Source organism: Callithrix jacchus, chromosome 13 (genome assembly GCF_049354715.1).
Source record: "Callithrix jacchus isolate 240 chromosome 13, calJac240_pri, whole genome shotgun sequence".
NCBI classification, from domain to species: Eukaryota; Metazoa; Chordata; class Mammalia; order Primates; family Cebidae; genus Callithrix; species Callithrix jacchus.
Window position 1 is genome coordinate 44098016 of NC_133514.1, and position 26201 is coordinate 44124216.

General features: G+C 46.3%; 1 protein-coding gene and 1 non-coding gene across 5 annotated transcripts in view; one reads left to right on the forward strand and one right to left on the reverse strand.

Annotated features, from left to right (window-relative positions):
* Nucleotides 1-26201, reverse strand: part of IKBKB (inhibitor of nuclear factor kappa B kinase subunit beta) — a 59528-nt gene that overhangs the window by 15248 nt on the left and 18079 nt on the right. For all 4 annotated transcript variants that reach the window (XR_013525683.1, XM_002757003.5, XM_035270443.3 and 1 more), the window contains exons 5-10: nt 23816-23885; nt 11159-11247; nt 10022-10111; nt 7478-7602; nt 2467-2574; nt 294-423 (exon numbers count right to left, since the gene is read on the reverse strand). Coding sequence is in view for 3 of the 4 variants with exons in the window: in XM_002757003.5 (XP_002757049.1) it covers nt 294-423; nt 2467-2574; nt 7478-7602; nt 10022-10111; nt 11159-11247; nt 23816-23885 (612 nt within the window). In the remaining variant the exon portion in view is untranslated. The remainder of the gene's footprint in view (nt 1-293; nt 424-2466; nt 2575-7477; nt 7603-10021; nt 10112-11158; nt 11248-23815; nt 23886-26201) is intronic.
* On the forward strand, nt 21689-21795 carry LOC118146981 (U6 spliceosomal RNA). The gene has a single exon (XR_004733164.1). It is a non-coding gene; the product is annotated as a U6 spliceosomal RNA (small nuclear RNA).

The following is a 26201-nucleotide window of genomic DNA, read 5'->3' on the forward strand; positions in this document are numbered from 1 at the left end:
ACTCCCAACAGTTCCCAACCACACAAAGCAAGGGCCTAGCTTGAGGGAGGGAGGTCACGTGCCATGTTTTGCATATTTTAGTCTTTCATAATCCTGTCTGTCTGTGGCTATGACCTCATAGCCAATGTCAATTAGCACAGCTGTCCTTTCTTTACTTATACAGAAAGACTGATGCAGAAGCCTAAATTTCCTCACTAGGTCAGCTGGCCCCATCACCTGCTCTGTCCTAAAAACTGCATGTTCTTCTGGGGACCCCAGCTGTTGCCTCAAGGCTAACTTGGCTCCATGCTCACCTTTGAGTTTAAGATGTCATCCAGGGCCTTGAAACAGCCATTGGGCCCATACGTGGGATCCGTGCCCCTCTGCCGGGGGTGCCACATCAGCATCAGCTGCAGCCACTTCTCCAGTCGCTTAGCCAGGACACTGTGGAGAGGAGCAGAGTGTGGGAGGAGATACTTCCAGCCAATGTTGGGCCACAGTGTGTGTCTCCCAGTATACACACAGACGGCAGCCAATAGACAGTGAACAAAAATGAAAATGGTTTATTGGAGAGAAACAGTATAAACATTTCTAATCAATTAGTCAGGTGCTCACACCTCTTTCCTGAATTCTAAAATACCCCCAAATCAGAGATTCCTGACCTCCAAATGGCAGCATAAGAATGACCCATGAGGGCCAGGCGCGGTGGTTCACAACTGTAATACCAGCACTATGGGAGGCCAAGGCGGGTGGATCACTTGAGGTCAGGAGTTTGAGACCGGCCTGGCCAACATGGTGAAACCTCATGTCTCCTAAAAATATAGAAATTAGCCAGATATGGTGGTGCACACCTGTAATCTGAGCTACTCAGGAGGCTGAGGCAGGAGAATTGCTTGAAGCTGGGAGGCAAAGGTTGCAGTAAGCCAAGATTGCACCACTGCTCCCCAGCTTGAGTGACAGAGCAAGACTCTGCCTCAAAAAAAAAAAAAAAAAAGATGAGAAAAGAAACGAATGAGGCTTTTAAAATACACTTTATAGGCACATCCTGGCTCAGGTGACCCCTACAGAATCTAGATCCCATGCTGTCAGATGTAGTGAGTTCACAGGACAAACTCCAAACGCCTTCCCCTGACCCTGCAGAGCCTGCCTCCTGTGAACCCACCCTTCCCTGAGGCCAACACAGCTACTCACCAGCTCCCAAATGTGCCTCACTCACCCCAATCTTTCCCCTTAGAATTTCCTTCCTCCTTCCTCTTCATCTGTCCATGTCCTGCACATCTGTCCAGACCCTTCCAAAAAGTTCCAGCTTTTCCTGTCATTCCACATAGCATTAGTCTATCGAATCTTCTCTTCCACCCCGTGATTATGGTAATCATTATCCATGTCACTCAGTTATGTGTGACTGCCTTGTAGCTTTCTTTTGTACTGTACCCAATTCTGTACTATTACACAATGTTATTAATTATTTAGATTCTGGCTCTGAGACTGGATTGTAATGTCATTCAAATGACAAAGATTTATTTGTTGACTGTAACACAGAATTGAGCCACATGAAGGGTGGAAAGAGAAATAAGGTATAATTCCCCACCCTTAAAAGGATTGCTGTTGAATAGGCGATAAACCCTACGCAAAACCGAAGGTGATACAAGGTAGAGGCTACTAAGGGTAGTAAGAGGTATAGATAGATTGTTATGTGAACTTAGAAAAGAGATGATTTCTAAGGAGATGAGGGAAGGGAACCCATTCTAGATTTAAGATTAAGAAGGACTGCTGGGCACAGTGGCTCACGCCTGTAATCCTAGCACTTTGGGAGGCCAAGGTGGGTGGATCACGAGGTCAGGAGTTAAAGACTAGCCTGGCCAACATGGTGAAACCCCATCTCTACTTAAAACATGAAAATTAGCCACCTGTAATCCCAGCTCCTGAGTACGCTGAAGCAGGAGAATCACTCAAACCTGAGAGGCAGAGGTTGCAGTGAGCTCAGAGTGCACCACTGCACTCCAGCCTGGGTGACAAAGTGAGTCTCCGACTCAAAAAAAAAAAAAGATTAAGAAGGACTATGTCAAGTTCTTAGTCAGAGGACAATATCCTGATAACCTATTTAAAAGTCATCAGATGTCATTTTAGACTTGAATTTCTTTTTTCTTTTTTTATTGAGATGGAGTCTCACTCTGTTGCCCAGGATGGACTGCAGTGGTGCAATCTCAGCTCACTGCAACCTCCGCCTCCCAAGTTCAAGCGATTCTCCTGCCTCAGACTCCAAGTAGCTGGGATTACAGGCACGCGCCACCATGCCTGGCTAATTTTTGTATTTTTAATAGAGATGGGGTTTCACCATTTCTACTAAAGATGCTGGCCAGGCTGGTCTTGAACTCCTGACCTCAGGTAATCCACCCACCTTGTTAGGATTACAGGCATGAGCCACTGTGCCCAGCCCAGACTTGCATTTCTAAAAAAGGAAGAAAAATATGTATTCGTGTGCCTTACCTGTTAAGATTATTGGGGTAAGGTAAAGAACTTGAAAACTTCACTGTTCCATTCAAGTCTTCACTGACAACAATGTCCATCTCACTCTTCTGCCGGACTTTCGAATGCCTGCAAATATGAATTCTGTTAGATACAGTCACATGTTGCTATGACAAGGACACATTCTAAGAAACTCGTCATTAGGTGATGTAGTCCTTGTGTGAACACAACACAAACCTAGAAGGTTTCGCCTACTACACACCTAGGCTGTATGGTACGCCCTATTGCTCCTGTACAGCATGCTCCGGTACTGAACACTGTAGGCCGGGTAACACAATAGTAACTATTTGTGTATCTAAACATATCTAAACCTAGAAAAGGTACAGTAAAAAAACAGTATTATAATCACATGAGACCACTGTCATCTATGCAGTCAATTGTTGACTGGGATATCAATGAAATATACAGTCATACATATCCCTACAACACTTAGCACTCAAAAGCCACTTTACATTTGTGATATCAGTTTACAACTATATAGGAGACTTACAGCCCCAATCTTTTGGAATAATAGTCAGTTCATTCACATTGAGTCAGGCAGATCCTTTAAGACTGGTCAGGACTGCTTGAATGATTTTTTGAAGAGCAGCCTTTAGCAGAGTCACTGACCATCTCATGCCCAGAGTTCTGAGCAGTACTATTGCCTCCTTATCTCATCCTTGGCTTTTCCTTCTCATTTGCTTTACCTTCTATTTCATCTATTACACATTCCTGTGTTTTGATCGAGGTTAAAATTGGGACTTCCAAACCTAGATTATAGCGTGCATATGACATTTACCCGAAATATGCACAACCTATGCACACACATACACACTTCCTTCTAAATGTACACAGCTAAACACTGTTTCTAAGGATAAGTGAACTTACACATTTCCCAACTTAGGGAACTTCTTGGGGTATCTGAAGTAGTATTTTAAGGTAAAAATATTTTTTTCCTCTGTTGTCCAGGCTGGAGTGCAGTGGCACAATCACAGCTCACTGCAGCCCCAACCTTGCAGGCTCAAGCAGTCCTCCCACCTCAACCTCCTGAGTAGCTGGGACTACAGGTGTGCGCCACCACGCCCAGCTAATTTTTATATTTTTTGTAGAGACATGGTTTCACAATGTTGCCTAGGCTAGTCTCAAACTCCTGGACTCAAGCAATCCATTCACTTCGGTCTACCAGAGTGGTAGTGCTAGATTACAGGGGTAAGCAACGGTGCCTGGCCAGTAAAAATAATCTACACACAGCTGGCTTCAAATCTTGGTAATAAGAACAGTAAATCTGAATAATGCTTCATAGATAACCAAGTACTCTGACACAGAGCATAAACTTATTGTCATGACAGGCCCATGTGGCAGACATTATTTTTAGTCCCCCAATTTGGACTAATGATTTGCCCAAGGTCACACAACAGAGTAGCAGAATCGGGGGCTCAAACCCAAAGTCTGGTGTTCTTTCCATTCTGTCTGAATGTCCAGATACAGTTTTTCCTCAAAACATCTGGGAAATTCAAATAAAAAATGCTTTGCTCCAAACAATACTCATTGGTAAGTGGTGAACCAGCCTCTCTGGACCACACTGGAAAGACAGAAGAGCGACACATGGCAGGGGCTGGTGCTTCACAGCTTGGGCTGACACTGTGACAGCTGTAAGTTGGGAGCTCCAAGACTTTCTAATTATATAAGTGTGCAACAAGCCTCTGCTAGAAAACTTAGGCTGTTGATGGGAAATTAGGAAAGGACCCAAAATAAGATGCTTACTGCTTGGGCTTGTCCTAAAATGTATTTCAAAGTGGCTTTATAATAGAATTGTAAAGCTCAAATTGCATTTGTCTGGAAATTACTATTTATCTGCCATCTGAGATGAGAGATTGGAAATATTTTTAAGTTGCCCAAAACATTAAAAAGTAGATTGGTCCTCAAAAGAGCTCCTTATTGGGTTTCAGAGAAATCTACTTGAAACTGGCCACCTGGCCCTCCAGCACTGATGAGGGAACCTTTAGGAAGACGGCTTTGCAAACAACAGATTTCCTACGAGGACACTGGGTCTTCAGAATGTATTTTCAACAAGCACCTGTTCTTCTAGTTCTAATGGATTTTAATTCATCTTGTCATAAATAAGGCAAATGCTCAACAAGTGACCTGAATAAATGCAATAATTCCTTTAGTTAAAACCACTATTGATGCACATGTAATTTAAAGCTATTTTTATGATGCTTATACTACAAAGTGAGACTATAAATTAATGAACAAATTCCTCAATATTCCAGAACCTATGTAGCTAAAGGAGCAATGCCTGTTGTGAAATAGCCACAGTTGGGCATTCTTTGCCATTTCTGCAGATTCAGGGCAGGGACCTCCCTCACTGGGGGATAAATGTGGAATTGAACAGACTGCCATCACCTAAGACCACTTTTCTGGAATCGAAATCAAAGGATACACTTTACTTTTTTTTTTTTAAGGTGGAGTCTCACTCTTTCACCCAGGCTGGAGTACAGTGGCACGATCTTGGCTCACTGCAACCTCTGCCTTCTGGGTTCTAGTGATTCTCCTGTCTCAGCCTTCCGAGTAGCTGGGATTACAGGGGTGTGCCACCATGTCTGGCTAATTTTTGTATTTTTAGTAGAGACTGAGTTTTGCCATGACGGCCAGGCTGATCTCAAACTCCTGACCTCAGGTGATCTGCCCACCTCGTCCTCCCAAAGTGCTGGGATTACAGGCGTGAGCCATTGTGCCTGGCCCACTTTATTCTTATAAATAAATATTCTCATGAGGTAGATACTTGTCCTCTGAAAACACTCGTGTTTTGTTTTCATTACTTCCAGAAGGTAACAACAGCCAGTGTTGGCAAGGATGTGGTGAAAGGGGCAGAGTCCATGCTCCAGGTGGAGACGTGCATTTATATGACCTTCCTGGTGAATAGTTTGCTAACTAACATGCATCAGAAACCTTTAAAATGTGCAAATTCTTTGATCTGTTAATTCCATTTCAAGGTTTTTATCTTAGGGAAACAACTGTGTGCAAGAATTTCCCTACAAGGATGTTATTCTTAGTGTTATTTTAAGAAGTAAAAATTATCAATGTGCTTTCAAAAACGGGGGATAAGTAAAATGAACCACAGCACAAGCCCTTCAATAAAATAATAGACACTACAAATAATATGGAAAAACAAAGCATTTTCAGTATCAAGTTTGAAAGGCAGGTTGTATGAGGATATTATAATAACCTACTTTTGTTTACACACACTAAAGATCCTGGAGACACAAAACCGTTCATAGTGATTACTTCCCAATTATGGGAGGACAGTTGATTCCTGTCTTTTTTTTTTTCGCTGTTTCCATATTTTCCAAAACACAAAAATGAAACAAAGTTAATCTGACAAAAATGAGGGGGCAATTAAACTACACAGTACTACTTAAGCTCAAAATAATCATTTTTTGTGATGCAAATTGGCTCAAAAGGAAATTCTCATGATGTGAAAAGCTTTAAAAGCATGTGCAGAACCGTGATCAGAAAATTTACCATTCGGTTAAAGGCGGGGAAACATCACTGCAAGAACAACAAATACAGGCCAATTGACTGGAACATGTCGTAAACATCCCTCAAAGATTTGAAAACCCTGGAACATATGAAAACATGCCTGGAAAGCAGCAGGTGCCTATGGGGAGGGAAATGAGGGTCCAGGAGACTGGCGTGACTTTTCACTGCATACTCCCCCATTCTTCTGGAAACTTGAGCCACGCGAACTTATCATTGTTCCAAAAAATTAAAACTTGAAATAAAGAAGTTTTGAGCAGCAGTAGCATCAATTAAACTAATGTGTGGCGTCTCAAGGAACAATCTTGAATAAAATCTAACTGATTTGGGGTAATATTCACTTTTAAATTATACATTTTAGTAATAATTAACTTTTAAAATTTTCTTTTCTGCCCCCCAGTTCTTTATTTAAACTGACAAATAAAAATGGTCTATACATATCATGTACAACATGATGTACACACTGTGGAATGGCTGAATTGAGCTAATTACCATATGTATTACCTTACATATCATTTTGGTGGTGATGATTAACTTTTATATAAATATCATGAACAATACATTATTTCTTTAATCAGCAAAACGAAAGCTAAGAGTACAGAGTAATTCTACAGATCTTCATTGTATCCCTTAATTTTTAATTAGAAAAATGTGTAATTTATTAGGTTCACAATTTCAGCTACATTCTTATGTTTTATGCTCAGTTGTTGTTGTTGTTGTTTTTAATCTTTTTTTTTTTTTCAAGAAAGAGTCTCACTCTGTTGCCCAAGCTGGAGTGCAGTGGTGCGGCCTCTGCATTCTGGGTTCAAGCGATTCTCCCACCTCAGCGTCCTGAGCAGCTGGGATTACAGGCACCTGACACCACACCTGGCTAATTTTTGTATTTTTAGTAGAGACAGGGCTTTGCCATGTTGGCCTGGCTGGTCTAGAATTCCTAGCCTCAACTGACCTGCGTGTTGGCCTCCCAAAGTGCTGGAATTACAGGTGTGAGCCACTGTGCCCAGCCACGTTCTTACGCTTTAAAAACAAAAATTTATATTCAGGTTGTAGTAAAATTTGTCAACAACAAATTTTCACATAATTCCTCCTGATTTGTCATGTGTATGTGTCTTATTTCTGTTTACTTACAGCATTCTCAGTGTTAAGTGTACATTTTTACACAATAGTCTCTATTTCTAAATACAGAGCAGATGACATTGACACAGCATTATATTTAAAGATGTGAAGGCTCAGAATCCACACGAAGACTTAACAGCTACTCTCTCTATTAACAGGTCCCTGGAGCATAGACCATCCCCCTGCCCGTGTTAGGTCCTAATAGGCCTTCCTCTCAGAAGAGACACAACATAGATCTCCCAGGCATGGTGATGGGGCACCCAGGGAAACAGGGTGCATGAAGAGAAAGGAGCAGACGGGGCTCCCTCTTGCATTCAGGCGGCCTGGCACCACTCACCACTGCACGGGCTGCCAGTTGGGGAGGAAGGGCCGGAAGCCCGTGATGCACTCGAAAGCCAGGGTGCCGAAGCTCCAGTAGTCGACAGTCACCGTGTACTTCAGCTGCTCCAGCAGCTCTGGGGCCTGCAACAACACAAGGGGGCACATCTGAGCTGCTCCTCTCTGGAGGGCCACGGCTCCTCTCTGGGCAGCCAACCCATCTGCTTTCACCCCAGGCTTTCCTGGCTCCATCCCAGGAGGCACTGGCACATGCACTCAGGGTGAGGAGGGGACCCCAGGCGTGTTTAGCATGTATATCATGCTACCATTTCTAAGACCTTTCTATGCCCCACTCACTTAAGTAAGTACTGATGGAGGGGCTAAAGATTCAGGGACAGAGTATATCACACACCCATCGCTGGGTTTTAACTTCTCCCCTTTAAAAATGAGGGTTGCAGGCCAGGCACGGTGGCTCACATCTGTAATCCCAGTACTTTGGGAGGCTGAGGCAGGCAGATCACTTGAGGTCAGGAGTTCGAGACCAGCCTGGCCAACATGATGAAACTGTCTCTACTAAAAATACAAAAATTAGCCGGGCATGGTGTTGTGGACCTGTGTCCCAGCTACTCAGGAGGCTGAGGCACAAGAATTTCTTGAACCTGGAAAGTGAAGGTTGCACTGAGCAGAGATTGAGCTACTGCACTCCAGCCTAGGTAACAGTGAGACTCTGTCTCAGAAAAAAAAAAAGAGGGTTGCAGCATTTCAGGTGCTTATGGAAGACTAGCTTAAGGCAGGATGCAGTTGTGGGTGCTGTGTAGAAATGGGAAGAGAGGCTACAAATGTTAAAGAAAAATGATACCAGGCTGTCCACACCAAATGCATGCATTAAGTGCTGGCTGAACCCCTGAACCAGCTACCATGTGGTTGCAGAAAGGGCCAGGATATAATCAGGCAAGGAAAGCATGATGCGTGGCTGCTGCTGAGGCAGAGAGAGCTGGAGGGACCAAGGAAGGGGACGCAGGCCAGCGGTGCTAGGGGTGCAGACTGGGCTCAGCAGGGGGTGGAGACAGAAAGGACCAGGGCAAGCAAAGGCATGGAGACAGGGTTGTGCATGGTCTGGTTGGAAATGTGAAGCTTAAGGAAGGGCCTAGGAGCCCAAACCAAGAGAAGACATGCTGGGATGGGCAGATCAACCTCTGTGTCTGGTTATGGGCAGATGTTACAGCTCATGCGAGTACATGACTTAACTTAGCTCTCGGTTAGAGCATGGGGTCCCCCTTGCTTGACTGCTGCTGAGCTTTGGAGGACTCCAGAAGGACCTACCGAATCACAGGCCAAATGGACACAGGTGCCTGAGTCACAGCCCCCTGCAAGTCTCCGCTCTGAAAGCTGCAAATTCCTTGAGTCAGTCCCAATTGTGGTGGCTACTGCCAAGCAACCTGTGACAGGTCTCGCTGGGCAACTGTGCTAAGCCCTCCTGGAATCTAATTGCCCTCCACATCGTCACTGCCGCCACCCTGCCCATGATTCACTCCTCTTCAGTGTGATTCCTTCTCTATATAGTATCAAGAGTGGGCTTTCCAAAGAGTTGCTCCTTCTCCCACTTAAAACCCATTGATCTCTGCCGAGGTTTTAAGATAAAGTCTAGAACTTTAGCCCAACCCTGAAGGCCCTTCATAATCTGTGCCCTACCTTGCTCCCAGCTTCAACTCAAGACTCTCTTTTCCTTTTGTGCTTAGTTCCAGCCACACCTGCAGGTCTTCCTGTGTGTGATCCCTTTGCATGGAATTCCCCTCCTGTCCCCTACTTCAGTCCTTTTCACCTCCTCAGCCTTCAAGTCCCAGACCAGGCTGAGGCCTCCCAATATACACTCTCACAACACCCTGCACTCTTGCTTTGTAACACTCACTGCAACTGTAATTTCTTAGTTATCCGTAATGCCTGCTTTCCTGCTAAACTCTAAGCTCTGAAGGCAGAAAGGGCTTGTCTTTTTCCCCATTGCATCGCCAGCTCTGAGCATAGCACCTGACACAGACTACACTCCATCAATATTCTTGAATGAATGAGTGAATACAGAAACCCAATATTCAGACCAAATAACATAAACAAAGCGTGGTGAGCTCAGACCTCTGGCCCCTCCTCAGTGGGGCTGGAGATTCTGAGATACCTCATAGAAACTGTGGCCTCAGCTGGGCTCAGCGGCTCCTGCCTGTAGTCCTAGCTACTCATGAGGCTGAGGTGGGAGGACCGCTTGAGACTGGCACATATCTGTTTAAAACCCTTTCCTTTTGGACAAGACACTGAGGCACAGAGAGGCCAGGGGATGGTGCAAGGCGCATGAGCAGAGCCCTCTGGACATCAGCAAAGACGACCACGTCCCTCCACGGGGCATGTGGTGGCAAAAAATGCTGACTCGACCAGGTTATAGGTGTGACCTCATGCATCCCTGAAACATTCAAAGAGCAGGTGGGACTTAGGTGCTGGGAACAGGGCAGGAGAGGAGCCTCACAAATGCAGCAGCAGGGAGAAGCCTACAGGCAAACAGGTAAGGCCCACTTTTTACCAGGTACTGCAGGGTCCCCACAAACGACGTGCAAAGACTGCTCTGATCCAGCTCTTTGGCATATCCTAGGTCAATAATTTTGTGTATTAACTGAAACAAAAGGGAGGAGGAGAAATCTGAGCGTTATAAGAACACACTGTCCTTCTACAAAGTTTCTGACTGTCTGCTGTTAGAGCAGAGGTATTTCTGAATTCCCAGGTATGAGATCCCATACTCCTAAGAGCCGCCAGATACAAAGGAGAATGCTGGCAACATGGTAGATTCAGGGCAAAAGAAAAGGCATATTATAAAAATGCTAGGCACTAGGCACGTGTCCTCCCACACTCAGCCACCCATCGTCATAGCAAGGCTGAATGACCAGAAGAGGCACAGCCCTCAAGACGGCTAAAGCTGGACTTGAAACAGGAAGGACCGTGCCAGCCTCTTCTCAGTAAAGACCCTCAGTGCTCAAATCTGAGCAGAACTGAGTGTGAACTGGAAGAACGGCGAGCCCTATGGTAGTCACAGGCCAGGCCTAGGTGCTGAGGGCAGCTGTATGGGAAGGGATTAGGTGATCTAAGAGCTCAGTCACAGCATTCCATTCAGCTGAGCCTGTGCTCACCACCCCAGCTGAACACACAGAGTGGGGAAAGACCACAGTGTCAAGCCCATGGGGCAGTCACCACCTCGTCTGAGCCAGGTGGCCACAAAGAGCTCTGGGGAAACCGCAGGCTGGACCAGGCTTGGCGGCAGACACCAGCTCCCAGTGCCTCTTCCCAGCCACATCCACAACCAACTGATTGCTGGTTTCCATTTAGCATCGAGAAGTGAGGCCCTTAAAGCAAACAAAAAAACAAAAAGTTGATTTCCAAGAAGTGCTAGTCCCAAAGGCTAGGGGTGGAGGTGGGAAGGCAAACATTATTTTCCTTATCAGATTCCTGCAACTTGAGCAACTAACAATGTGATCCATTCAAATTTGCCTCACTCTGCAAGAAAAACTGTTTTGCTGCATATTGTTTCAAATCAAAAAGCATTCCCAGAGAATCAAAGTGCAGGCAAGGAAATGCAAATACACACAGACAGGCAGAGTGCGCTCCTTTCCTCCTGGGGCACTTCCGGGCACACCCACCCGAGGCTAAGTCCCAGGGCGCCACTCACCCTCTGTTCTCCTTGCTGCAGGACGATGTTTTCTGGCTTTAGATCCCGATGGATGATTCTGTTTTCATGAAGGTACCTAAGTGCAGAGGCTGAGGGGGTGGGAAGTGGGGGGGTGAGTTTTTATAAAGCCAAAAAAAAATGCTTTTCATGACAGAATCTCCTAACCTGCAAAAAATAAATGCTATGATTGCGCCACTGCACTCCAGCCTGGGCGACGGAGTGAGACTCTGTCTCAAAAAAAAAAAAAAAAAAGATAAATCCTGCGTGCCCCTGAAATATACTCTGACTTCTTGAGCAAAACCGCAGGGTGGAGGGCAGGGGCCCTACTATGCAAGGCTTAGACTTCCATCAAAATCTGGCACTCTCTGCCTTGGATTCATGAGGTCACCAACGGCCTAGAGCAGTGCTTCCCAAACTACCTGGACCAGCAGCAAACAAGCTTGTTCAAAATGAGAAATTCTCAGGCCCCACTTGAGACCTCTGGATTCAAGTCTCTGGGGGTGACCCCAGGATCCGTATTAACAAACCTTCCAGGTGATGCTAACGCCAATAAAGTTCGAGAAGGGAAACTTCTCTGGTCTAGAGGCTCAAAAATCTAAATTCTATAGGATGGGCAAGGGAGAAGGGCCCCTGAGGACAGAGTCATATGGTCACATGACAGACGGTCCCAGGAAGTCAGAGCAAGCTTCCAGGAAGCAGCAGGAAGGCAGGAGAAGAGAACAGGGATACCTCCCCCATATACGGACAGCTCAGCGTGAACTTACTACCTGCCCAGTTCTCTGGGGCGTTCTGTGAGGGATACAAAATAAGGGGTGTGATCCCCAACTCTAAAGAGCTCAGAATCTAGTTGGCGGGAAGCAGACAGCACAACACTAGCTGTGGAGGCATCTGACACCAAGAGCTTCTGCTGTAGAGGCAACGTGATGCCGTCAAACAAGGAGGGACCCGCCTGCAGCTCAGACGGCAAGAAGGACGTGATTTTATCCCCGAGAGAGACTGAATAACTTTAACAGACATCTGGCTCACTGCACTACAAAAGAAAGAAATCAAGTAAGTAGTATTGAAAGGAGATAAAATTATTTTTATTTGGAGATGCTATGACTGGCCTAGAGAGCCCAATAGACTAAAAATTGGAAAAAATTTAGCAAGTTGTCTGGCAACAAACAAGAATATACAAGTCAATAGCTTTTCTCTATGTTAGCTATATCCAGTTGCAGTGGAAAAGAAAAAAAACCCATTCACATTAGCAACAAAAACTCTAAAACACCATGGGACACATGTAGCAAAAACAGCGGTGTATGTAGGAAAGTCATATGGCATAAATAGAACAGGGCAAAAAACTGAAAAGGTTTTAAAAGTTTATGGAAGAAGATACTATAAACAAAGCCAAAGGTTAAGAGAGCTGGGAAAACAGTATAACACATATGCCAAGAAGTAAAGATAGCTAATAGATAAAAAGCCCTTACGAATCAGTAAGAAAGGAACTCAGAAGGAAAATGGGGCTGGGCACAGTGGCTCACCCTTGTAATCCCAACACTCTGGGAGGCCAAGGCGGGCAGATTACCTGAGGTCAGGAGTTCAAGACCAGCCTGGCCAACATGGTGAGACCCTGTCTCTATTAAAAATACAAAAAAATTAGCTGATGTGGTGGCGTGTCCCTGTAACCCCAGCTACTTGGGAGGCTGAGGCAGGAGAACTGCTTGAACCCAGGAGCTGGAGGTTGCAGTGAGCTGACATCACAGCCACTGCACTTTAGCTTGAGAGACAAAGCGAGACTCTATCTCAAGAAAAAAAAAAAAAGAAAAAGAAAAATGGTTAAAGAATATTGAGTGGTGACAATGCACAGAAGAAGAGACACAAATGATGACAGTTATATGAAAAGTTGCTTCACCTCACTGGCAGCCCAAGGATACTTACTGTATGTCTTGGAATGAAATAATTAGAAACAAATAGAAAGTCACTGGGAAATGGTAGAACAAGTTATGGTAGTGCCACATTAGAACAGGCAACTCTTGGGTTGATATTTTCTGACTCAGAGGGACAGTTAATGGTATGACCTACTTTTCGTTTAAAATTCAAAAAGTCAAAAGTAGTAACACTGAGAGGTTTAACAATGAGCTCTCTCTGTGCTGCTGCTACCGCCACCATCAACATACACTCTCTCTCTCTCTGTCTGTCTCTCTCACACACATCAAGCCACACTACGAGGGCAGCAGCCAGGGCAAACTGAGGAGTGGAAGACTCCTGAGGCCCAGGCAGTGATCCTGTCTGCTGTCATGGGGACTCTGTGCAAGGCAGTGGAAAAGACTTCCACAGAAACCGAGTAAGCAAACACCTCTGCAAAGACTCTAAGCTGAACATTTCCTGAAAACATATTTAAGAGTCAAACTGAGAGTGGAACAACTGAATCCACCTTATTAAGGGGAGCTCCAGCTCAGAACATTAAGCTATACAAGGTGAGTATCTCTTGTCCAAAATACTTGGGATCAGAAGTTGTTCAGAATTTTTTTTTTAGATTTTAGAATACTACTAGCATATTCCTAATGAACCCAAGTTTAAACACAAAATTCATTTGTTGAAACAACTGAATTTGTAAAAAATGATTTTATAGTCTGATGATAATTTTATACAGCATTTTTAATAATTTTGTGCACGGAACAAAGTTTGTGTTAAGTACTTATGTGTGGAGTTTTCCACTTTTGGCATCATGTCAGCGCTCAAAAACCTTCAGATTTTACAGCCCTTTGGATTTTGGCCTTTTGGATTAGGGATTCTCAATCTGTGGTGCCAGAACTCTCCTTACATCAGCTCTTTTAAGCCCAGCCTTGGATCATGTGGTTCCAACATTTCATTCTGTTCCTCAGTTTTCATTTCCTTCCTACGTGACAGAGTACATAAGTTTAGGTCCAATTAATGTCTGGATGAAGTGAAAGACTCACTGCTTTCCACATGCCTAAAAAATTCTGTTTCATCTTGTTCTAAATTGTGTTAATGTTTAAAGAGCAATGCTTCTCATCAGCACATTTATTTTTGTTTTACTAGTTATTATTAATAAGCAAAGCAGAGCATAGTAAAGTAAATGAAGTATAATATATAGCTGTACTAACACAGCCTTGCAGACGGGGATGGCACTGCTGTTGAATCTGAACTACTGGCTGGCAGAGAGCAAGGCCATGCAAGAACTCCAAGTGTCTATTAATTGATAGGTTCACAAAAGACCTGTGTGGATATACAACAGGCTGCTGAAGAGTATCAGGATGTAAAACATAAAAGTATAGGTTAGTTTTTTCCAAAGCAGAATGTATAGAAGTTAAGATACTGTAATTTGCCCGAGTACACATGCCCAGACTGAGACAAGGCCCCAGAGCTGGAGGCATAACACCTCAGGGCAAAACCCAGGGTGTAAACAGGTTAGACTGTCCCCAGAGCCACCCCAGTGAAGACGAGGAGGAGCATTCGGATCAGACCGAAGGCGCTGCTCTCTACGCCACACAGATTACAGTTGTCACCAGATCTTCAGTGAGGAGGGACAGCAGGTTGGTAACTCAATGCTCTACTATTAATAGCTGTCTATTTTTATGCTTAAACAACTGTACAAAACAAACTTTATTCCTCATTTGGGGGTAGTCATCTATTCTCAAATACCTCTGTCAACTTAATAAAGTCCAGGTTTAAAGAATCCAACAGGGGATGGGCGCAGTGGCTCACACCTGTAATCCCAACACTTTGGGAGACTGAGGCAGGTGGATCACCTGAGGTCAGGAGTTTGAAACCAGCCTGGCCAACATGATAAAACCCTGTCTCTACTAAAATACAAAAAATTAGCTGGGGGTGGTAGTGTATGCCTGTTTAATTCCAGCTACTTGGGAGACTGAGGCAGGAGAATACCTTGAACCTGGGAGGCAGAGGTTGCAGTGAGCTGAGATTGCGCCATTGCATTCCAGGCTGGGCAACAAGAGTAAAACTCTGTCATCTCAAAAAAAAAAAAAAATCTAACCGGTATTGTTATACATAATTTCTTGGACTGAAATGTAAAAATTCTGATAGGCAAGACCTCTTAAATGTGCCCTGTAGAGAATACGCTTTCAAAATGCTTGGTTCAGTATCACTGTGCTACATTTTACAAAACAGTACTTCAGAGCTTAAGTGAAATGAATCAAAATTGTCTTAAGCCCAGAGAATCTAACTTTGCTTAGATTCTATGGAAAATGAGATACTGAGACTAAGGAAAATACTGTTGTATCTGGAAGTTTATTAAAAATCTAAATCCCTGGCAATAGCAATAAGACATGTTTGTAAAAATTGAAAGCTACACCACAAAGCATAAAAGCCTACCAGGTAATTTCTCAAGTTCCCATTACAGAGAAGAGCTGTGAGAAGTGCCACGCTGCAAACTGTTAAGCTATTTACAACTACACAGTGAGGCTGGGCACAGTGGCTCATGCCTGTAATCCTAGCACTTTTGGAGGCTGAGGAAGGAGGATCCCTTGAGGCCAAGAGTTTGAGACTAGCCTAGGCAATACAGCAAGACCCTGTCTCTACAAAAAAAATTCTTTTAATTAGCCAGGTGTGGTGGTGTATGCCTTCGTCCCAGCTATGTGGGAGACTGAAGTGAGAGGATCACTTGAGCCCAGAAGTTCAAGACTTGAGCCCGGGAGTTCAAGGCTGCAGCGACCATCATCGTGCCACCGCACTCCAGCCTGAGTAACAGAGCAAGACCCTCCCTCCAAAAAAAAACACAAAAACTAAAATAAACGACATAATGCATTTCCACAGAGCGGGTCCACGTGGTGGACTTGCCGCAGGAAGATAACAGCCTCCTTCTCTCACCCTCCTCCGGAGCCACGCCCTGGTGGTCACCCCAGCCTTTCCCCAGCTCACGAGGAAGGCATAAACACACAACTGAAGAATATGACAGTCCCATGGGTCTTACTGATGAGCCACAGCTCCAAATCACAGCCCTATGTGTTTTTTTCAGATGACAAACCACAAACTGGGGAACAGATAAGAGCAGCTAGACTTCCAATGAAAAAGCATTTTTATAAGGGTGGGCTCACAAATCCCTATTTATTACAAGTTTAGAGGGATGACTAAGTTTCCTTCAGAACATTTTTGTTTGAGCTACATTCCACAGAGAACAAGTGGAAAGATAAATGGTCCAAAAGGGTGAGGGAGAGATTAGAAGGGTACAAAGACGCCCGTCACCAGCTGGTAATCCAAGTCACCAGTGAGTGGGAAGGGCAACGGATGTCCATTCCCTCTGTAAAACCTGCTGCCTGGGTCCTACTGTGCCAGCCACTTCAGCGTCACTGGGCTTCCCAAACGAAACAGACCGGAAGGCCAGCTATGGACATAAGCAGAGAGATTTAGCCTGGCTAAAGGTTACTTGGCTAAAATAGCCTTCAATCAATCAGTGGGGCAGCAAGGCAGTAATGCTGGGTGCTGAGGGGAAGGTGTGACATCTTCACTAATTCATTCAATGAGGCTCTATCAAGTGTCCACAAGTGTCCACTATCTGCACACGGTGGGAAATGTGCCACTGAATCAAAGCCTTTTCCTAACTTCCTCAACAGGCAGTCTGGTCAACTGTCCCCAAACCCAGAAGTCAGCCCTCACTGCCAAAGCACAGGCAGAAATCACAGAGCAATAATGGCAATGCAAAGCATCAAAGGAGCAGAGGAGATGACACCAGCAGAAGGACCCACAGGAGAATCCCTGTAGCCCAGGTCAGGCTGTAGTCCCCAAGGAGGGGCGGGTCTGCAACTGTGCCCGAAGGATGGGCAGGCTCAGGGTCTCTGGGAGGTGTGGGAACAGCTTCCCTAAGAGGCAGCACATGCGAGGCCAGCGGGGGAGACAGGTGGGTTTGGAGTCCTGGATGGAGGCTGGCAGGTGGGTTCCGAGGGTCATGCCTTGAGGCTGGAGGGTGGGTTCTATGAAACACACCCGAAAGCTGGTGGATGGGTTCCATGAGTCACACCCGAAAGCTGGTGGGTGGGTTCCATGGGTCATGTACAGAGGCTGGCAGCTGGGTTCCAAGAGTCATACACAGAGGTTGGTGAGTGGGTCCCATGGGTCATGCCCAGGCTGGCTGCCATGGGTGAGAGAAAGGTGTGGTGAAGGGGGTGGGCCTTTATCTAAGAGTGGACTATGGATGGAAGTGCCCTTCCAAAACAGAAGGGTGGATTAGCACACACGGATAAGGAGGCCAGGGAGGAGGCTGCTGCAGGGATTTGCCGTGACACTGAATCTGTGGAAGCAGCAGTCTGCAGCCTCTGTAATGTGAGGCTATGAGCAGCAGCAGGGGCCAACTCTGAGAGACCAGGTTTGACAGACACTTGGTCCTAGGCAGCAGGCAGAAAGTGGCACCATAATACGAAAGAGAGGATGGCAGGAGGGACCCCTGGCTGAGGAAAATGACCAGGGTTTCTATTGGAAGTGACTGGAAGAAAGACCTGGTGGACATGGATATGGACTTTAGGATGAGTTCAGGGTTGATTTCCAGATTCTGAGAACGATGTGGTGACAAAGAGGGCATAGGAGTGGCTGGGCAAACAACGTTGAGGAGCAGCAGGTGGCCGGCGCAGGGGAAGGGAGGGAAGGACAGACAGGCCAGCGCAGGGGCAGGTGGCAGAGATGAGGCACAGAGCCCATGGGAGGCAGTTAGGCCGCCAGCTGGGGGATGTCACCGTTCTGAAAGCCACAGGCCTGGACAATGACATGAAGTTGTTAGAGGGAGACAGGGCCCTAGAGAGCACTCGGAAGCCCAAACCCCTCATCCTAAAGTAGGGGAGGCTGCAGCCAGGACATGCTGAGCCTCGCCTAAGGCTCTAGAGCTGTCAAGTAGAGCCAGAACTGAGGGCCAGCTGTCTTCTCTCTCATCGTTACTGTGCTTATTAACCTGGTTCCCTATGCTTTCCAACAAGCTTTATGTGCAAAAGATCTGGGGTCAGGTCATCATCTTTTGTTATAATCAACACTTCGGTAAGACGGTTATGTTTGACAGAACCACTCCGAAGATCCACAACGCTAGGCAGAGCAACCGATGTGTGATTCCTGGAATGGAGCTCTCTTCCCCAAAGCCAAGTGCTCTCTCTAAAACCCTCTGCTCTTTAACGGTGATGTCCTGGATGCCTGCTAGGAGCAGCTCCAGTAGGAACAGAGGTAGGGGCTCAGAGAAGGAAGCACAGACAGCAACAGAGGGGTGGGTTCCCGAAGGCTTGGAGCACGGGATGGACTCACCACAGCCAACCGACCAGCCACCTGCAGAATCCAGGAAAGCTGATTCCATTCTAAGATCAGGTAAGGCCCATGCCCGCCCAACAGGGCTACAGCCCACAGCAGCAGACAGAGCAGCAGCCTGCCCCAAAATTTTGAGAGCTCAGAATTTTGCACCTCCGTTGACAAAAGAAAACACACGCCAATGTTTGCCAAAGGACAATGAGCAAGGCTATTTAAATAGAGTCCACTCACATATAACTTCCTTGAGTTATTTTAGGGACACATTATGTGGCAGTCCACATCATTTCCAGCTGCTCCACACCTGTCTCCAGTTGCCTATCAGCATGGAGCAACGGTCTGGCGGGCAAGTCCTGGCCAGGACGCAGGGGGCTTACCTCTGTGCTTGCCAGGCATCTGCTCATTTCTTTTTTTCTTTTTTTTTTTGAGATGGAGTCTTGCTCTGTTGCCCAGGCTGGAGTATAATGGCACGACCTCAGCTAACTGCAACCTCCGCCTCCAGGGTTCAAGCAATTCTCATGCCTCAGCCTCCTGAGTAGCTAGACTACAGAGGCATGCCTCCATGCCAGGCTAATTTTTGTATTTTTAGTAGAGATGGGGTTTTATCATGTTGGTCAGGCTGGTCTCAAACTCTTGACCTCAAGTGATTCACCCACCTTGGCCTCTCACAGTGCTGGGATTATAGGCATGAGCCACCACACCTGGCCATCTTCTCATTTCTCTCTGGCACTCTGCAGCATCTTCTTGGGCAATGTGAAGTTCAGTGGAAAAATCCTATCCATGTCTGTTATCTTGACACTGTTCTGAATGGGTGTCTCTGGGAGGTTAGTGGTGCAGAAGAGAGTATGAGACAACAGGTTTAACCCAGAAGACCAGGCAATTAATCCGAACCCAGTGGTCAAGGGTGTGGCTCTGCCACTTATCTGAAGTCAACCTGGCAGAGAACAGCAGTGGCAACTCCAACAAAGGAAATGTGGGGCCAGTGCTTGGAACAAACTGGAACAAAATATGCTCAGGAAATGTTCCAAAATACAAAAGAGTTATGTTAGATGAACTCTGGCTCAGTCACCAGATCCTTGCAAAAATAAATTTAATGGATTTAGTACACAAATCAAAAACAGGGATGAAAGTAAAACATGAGCTCATCAGCAGCCTCAACCACAAAACCAGGACTGCACTGTACCCAAAAGGTGGTGGAGACGGAAACAGGCCTGAGGAAGGCCGGCCTCTTCCAGGATGGGAGTCTCAGAAGGCACCCACCCATGTGTTCCCTGGATCCAGTCTCAGGTCATGCCCTAAAGAAGGCACTGAGCGTTTCCAAAAGGGGAGGCCAAAAATCAAAATCCAGAGCGGGAAGGAAATGAGCAAGGAACTTGCTGAGTGCACATTCTGCAGGAACAGAGCATTGTGCTAGGAGCTTTATTTATATCTCCTCATTTGATTCCACAACAATTCTAACAAGGTGAGTAAGGCTCCCATTTTACCGCTTATAAAAGGGTGTTAAGTAATGTGCCCACGGTCACACTGCTAATAAGCAGAGGAGCTAGTATTATTGGACCTAGAGTTGTTCATGATGTGTGGACATCTGATGTGTTAAAAAAAAAAAAAAAAAAAAAAAAAGGCTGGGCAAGGTGGCTCATGCCTATAATCCCAGAACTTTGGGAGGCCAAGGTGGGTAGATCAAGAGGTCAGGAGTTCAAAGCCAGCCTGGTCAAGATGTTGAAACCCTGTCTCTACTAAAAATGCAAAAATTAGCTGGGTGCAGTGGCAGGCGCCTGTAATCCCAGCTGCTCAGGAGGCTAAGGCAGGAGAATTACTTGAACCTGGGCCCGGGGTGGATGTTGCAGTGAGCCAAAATTGCGCCACTGCACTCCAGCCTGACCAAGAAAGTGAGACTCCATCTCAAAAAAAAATTGGTCCTTACTTATTTTAATTTCCTTAAGGATTTATTTCATTCATTTGACAATTTTTTTTTTTTTTTTTGAGATGGAATTTCCCTCTTGTTGCCCAGGCTGGAGTGCAATGGCACAATCTCGGCTCACCACAACCTCCTCCTCCAAGGTTCAAGTGATTCTCTTGCCTCAGCCTCCTTAGTAGTTGGGATTACAGACATGTGGCACTACGCCAGGCTAATTTTCTATTTTTAGTAGAGACAGGGGTTTCACCATGTTGGCGGGGCCAGTTTTGAACTACTGACATCAGGTGATCTGCTCACCTCGGCCTCCCAAAGTGCTGGGATTACAGGCATGAGCAACCTTGCCTGGCCCTCATTTGACAAATATTTATAGAGAAGCTGATATACACTAGGTACTGCTGTTCTAGATGCTGGAGATACAGCAAGGACTGAAGTTTATGCCCTTAAGTTTACCTGGGCACGTAGTAGGCTGGGTGTGATGGCTCACGCCTGTTAATCCCAGCACTTTGGGAGGCCTAAGTGGGCAGATCACATGAGGTCAGGAGTTTGAGACTAGCCTGGCTAACATGGTGAAACCTTGTTTCTACTAAAAATACAAAAAATTAGACGGGTGTGGTGGCACATGCCTGTAATGCCAGCTACTCAGGAGGCTGAGGCAGGAGAACTGCTTGAACCTAGGAAGTGGAGGTTGTGGTGAGCCAAGATCACGCCATTGCACTCCAGCCTGGATAACAAGAGCAAAACTCCATCTTAAAAAAAAAAAAAAAAGAAGAAGTTTAACTGTAGTGTACTAGTTAGTAGTTCAAAGTTGAATTATTTCCAACTCAGGGTCACAGAGAGGAAAGACAGAGAATCAGCAACCTACAGAATTTAATATTCATCTGCCTATGTATAAGAGACCTGCAGCACATAAGCACTTGAGAACCCACCTGTTTTCATTATTGTAATTTACAAGTAACTTAAATATATACACACACACAATTTAAGTAAAATAATATAAAACTACCACACAAGCCGGGCATGGTGGCTCATGCCTGTAATCCCAGCACTTTGGGAGGCCGAGGCGGTCGGATCACAAGGTCAAGAGATCAAGAGCATCCTGACCAACATGGTGAAACCCCGTCTCTACTAAAATACAAAAATTAGCTGGGCGTGGTGGCGCATGCCTGTAGTCCCAGCTACTCGGGAGGCTGAGGCAGGAGAATTGCTTGAACCCGGGAGGCAGAGGTTATAGTGGGCCAACATTGCGCCACTGCCACTCCAGCCTGGTGCCTGGCGACAGAGCACGACTCTGTCTCAAAAAAAAAAACAAAACTACCACACAAGTCAATGGTAACTGAATTCAAAGTGGACCCAGACCAAAAGAAGATGTAACCAGAGTGCTCGCTTCAGCAGCACATAAACTAAAATTGGAACGATACAGAGAAGATTAGCATGGCCCCTACGCAAGGATGACACACAAATTCGTGAGGCATTCCATATTTAAAAAAACAACAACAAAAAAAGGAATATGTAACCAGAGATGTTCTGTGAATATCAGTAGGGAAGCACCTGCAGAATAAACCACCACATGAGGAAGCCAAGAGTTACCCACACTTATGCCAATAATTTAAAGACTTTTGGCCAGGTGCTGTGGCTCACGTCTGTAATCCTAACACTTTGGGAGGCCGAGGCGGGGGATCACTTGAGGTCGAGTTGGAGACCATCCTGGCCAACGTGGTGAAACCCTGTCTCTGCTAAAAATACAACAATTAGCTGGGTGTGGTGGCATTCACTGGTAATCCCAGTACTTGGGAGGCTGGGGGAGGAGAATCGCTTGGACCCGGGAGGCAGAGGCTGCCGTGAGCTGAGGTCACCCACTGCACTCCAGCCTGGGCAACAGAGCAAGACACTGTCTCAAAAAAAAAAAAAAAAATGCTTTCTTGATAACTAACTTGCTAAAGTCATCAACAGTCTAAGGAGTGAAAGAAAAATATCTGGGAGAAAAACATCCAAGAAAAATAACCTGACAAAGCTCTAACCAAAGAGAAACAAAATAAAAGTTGCCCGTGAAAAGCAAGAGAATATTCCCCAACCTGCTAGCCTGCCTTCAGCAGAGAACAAATAAAGAATCTGGCCACTGAGATAAAAGATAAAATCAAGTAAGCCTCCAGGCAAAACGTGGATGGGTGAGCCTTGGGTCAGGGTGTCAAGAAAACAAGGGGAATTTCTAACTGCTGGATTAGATGCTCTAGGTAGACAGAGGAGACGCATGCGGGCCATGCACAGGGTGTCCCTTTGGGCCAGCACTGGGTGCCCACTCAAGTCAAATAAAACTGGTGTAATGTCAACTAATCCTTTATGTGAACTCCACCCAAAGGGATGAAGACACAGCACAGAGCAAGATGGGAATTTTATATGTCAAACTATTTTGATCTTAACCTTAAATATGTCATTGCTTGACTTTCCCCCTTCCTTTCCTTCTTGCTTCTCCTCTGTCCAAAGCAGCAGTCAGGAAGAGGCCAGACCCACACTAGCAGGACTAAGTGTGGGACCATTGTCCCTTCCAGGCCCCAGCTTAAAGAACACAGCTTTACAAATGAGGGAGAATGTTAACATCTGGTGAACTGAGGGGAAGGGTATGTGAATTTCACTGTACTACTCTTTAAACTTTTCTATATATTTGAGAATATTCCAAAAAAAGTTTGAGCAAACAAAAGAAAAAATATATAGAGCTCTGAAAGGTTGAGATAGGGGAGGGATGAAAATGGCACCATTCTCCAAATCTGGTCTAAGATAAATTCTCAATAACTCTAAACCTTAGACCCAACTATTAACTTGCACCAACAACCTTGGAGATTATTTTCTAAAAAAACAAAAAGCCCTGAGCAAGTCCCTCTCCCTTGTGACATCTGTCTCCCCAGGCTGGGCCAGGTGCTGACCTTCCACGCCCACCCCTCAGTCCCCTCCTGAGTGGGTGCCAGGGTCTAGGAGGTTCCACTGGCTTCTGCAGGCTGAGGTCACTCTTTCCCATGAATGGCCAGCTTGGCATTCTCAGAGGGTGCCACAGACGCCTTCATCTGGGGACACCAACAGTACCCAAGGGATTAAACATGGACAGTTTTTCCTACAGCTCTGGCTGGCAAAGAACGGCCAACGTGGGAATGGAACAATTCATTGCCAAGGGACAAAACTCATTCGAATGACAGCCTATTCCAGTGCTGGCCATTCCAGGAAAGTGGGGAGGGGAGCTTCATAATGGGAAAGGAAATCTGTTATTCTCTATACATCATATTTCACTTGATGAGTTAGTCAGGAAGGAAGGGAAACCTATTTGAGTGCAGCGTCTGGCTGGCTGGCTCCTTGTTGACCTCCCCACTCCACCAGGGTCCCCCTCCCCGGGTTCCCAGTCCCCTTCCACAGAGACCAAAGGACCCAAGTGTCTGCCTGCGGTGTTCCGCAGGGACTCACAGGGGCACCACACTCTCCCCGAAGGACACGGCCTAACTCCCGGGGCTGGGATTTACCAATGTCACTCAGCAAGGTGAGGATGGCTCCTTCCCGCAGGCCACAGCAGTTCTCAAACTGGTTCAGGTACTGTCAAGAAAGTGAGAAGCAGCGTCAGAGCTGGTGGTCACAAACCACAGGAAGTCCACAAGTGTCTCTTACCAGCCAATGTGACCAGAGAGCTGACCCCGGGCTCTGATCTTTGGGGGACCTGCTTTTGAGGAAGCCAGGGTAGCAGGACTAGCAGGGATTGGCTCGAGGAGGAGAAGGAAAAGGGGGAAGATGAGAAGGAGGAGAAGGAGGAGGAGGAAGAGGAGGAAAAGGAGGAGGAGGAGGAGGAGGAAGAAACAGTTCTGACCACCTCCGGGCTCTCACATCCTCACAGCAAGGGCTCTGTGGCAAGGAAAGTTTCATTCTCACCAGCTGCTGAAGTTCTGAGCAAGGCAGGTCAAAGTCTAAGCACAGGCAATAGGAATTCTCTGTGCCTAAAGGTCCCAGAGACAGGCAGGCTGGGAAAGCATCACTGGAAACCATCTGCTATCTCTTGGCCACGCGGGTGATGGTAACAGTAGGAAATACTTACTGAGCACTTATTACGTGCCTGGTGCTGAAGGAGCTCTGCATGGATTAGCTCGGCAAACCCTTCCCTGTGTGACCTCATTTAATACTAACCACCACCACTGAGTAAGCACAGGTGGAATCCCCATGTTGGAGGAGGAAACTGAGGTTACAGGGTGGGATACCTGTCAGCTCACACAGCTGTGAGAGGGCAGTGCTGGAAGGCGGCACAGGTCAATCTGAAGATGGAGCCCAAGCCCTCAACCCCCTGCCTTCCAGGCCCCTCGACTGTCCCTGTGCTGCTGGAGCTGGCCTCAGAGGCGGAAAGAAAGAGGAGCTTGCCAGCTGAGCCTCACAGGCAGGAATTCACATCACATTCATAAACACTCAAGTCTGTCTACACAGCCGGCATACAGACTTTTAATATCAACTCTTACATGTGCCCATGTGCTGGCCAAGCCTGCCTCTCCCTGCCCACGGGTGAAATGCAGATTTTGAACTTTTTAGAGGGAACAAAGGAAACAACAGATAGCAAGAGCCCCGGACAACAGTGTCCTCCCCCAGCCCCACTGGGTGACGGCAAGGACAGGGTCCCTTAGAATTGGAGGCCTTCCTGTCACCCCCTCAATCATCCTGCAACTGCACCAGGTCAGTCATGTTAAACTTTCCATCTCTTCTTCCCTGGCTTGTTGGCTCTTTGCCGCGTAAAAGACCAAGTCAAAAAGCCTCTGCCTCACTTCAGAGCCCTCTGTAATCTGGCCACATCCCACCTACTTCCAGGCTGCCCTCTGTGAACTCTCCACTCCACTACAACGTGGCTTTACCTCTACACAGCTGCAGTTAGTAATGGGTGACTGTCAAAGGTTAGCAAAATAAAGAGGAAAATCAAAGTGCTGCTGAGTTCCCCATCTCTCATTGTGGGTCATGCCAAGAGCTGTGTTCATATCCTGCTGTGACTGCCACTCCCAGGATGTGCCCATCTCCAGGGAGAGCCACTCCGGCAGGCCAAGCCCCATGGAAATTTTCCTTTTACTTTACTTATCTGTCTCTTTGTTTTGAGACAGGATTATCTTTTTCTTGAGACTGAGTCTTGCTCTGTCACCCAGGCTGGCATGCAGTGGCACAATCATAGCTCACTGTAGCCTCAACCTCCTTGGCTCGTCATCCTACCCCAGCTTCCCAAGTAGTGGGGACTACAAGCGCACGCTACCACGCCTGGCTAATTTTTCATTTTTAGTTTTTGAAGAGACAAGGCCTCTGTATGTTGCCCAGGCCAGTCTCAAACTCCTGGCCACAAGCTATCCTCCGGTCTCAGCCTCCCATAAAGTTCTCCTTTATGTAAAGACGCACAAGGGCTCGGAGGAACAGTGAGAACACTGCCTGATGTGTGACTGGGAATGGCCACTGAAAGGGATTAAATGCCTGGGCTCCCACCCCTACTTTTGTGACCCTTTGGAGGAGAGGAGAGGTACAAGGGGCTGTACTCGCAGAGCAACCGACCTCTTTTTCAATTAAAATAAAAATTGTTTTCGCCAAGCACGGTGGCTCACACCTGTAATCCCAGCATTTTGGGAGGTTGAGGTGGGCTATCACTTGAGGTCAGGAGTTCAAGACCAGCCTCGCCAAGATGGTGAAACCCCGTCGCTACTAAAAATACAAAAATTAGCTAGGCATGGTGGTGCACCTGTAATCCCAGCTACTCTGGAGGCTGAGGCAGGAGAATCATTTGAACCCAGGAAGTGAAGGTTGCAGTGGGCTGAGATCATGCCACTGCACTCCAACCTGAATGTCACGGCAAGGCTCTATCTCAAAAACAAACAAAAAAACTATTTTGCTCATAGCTTCCAG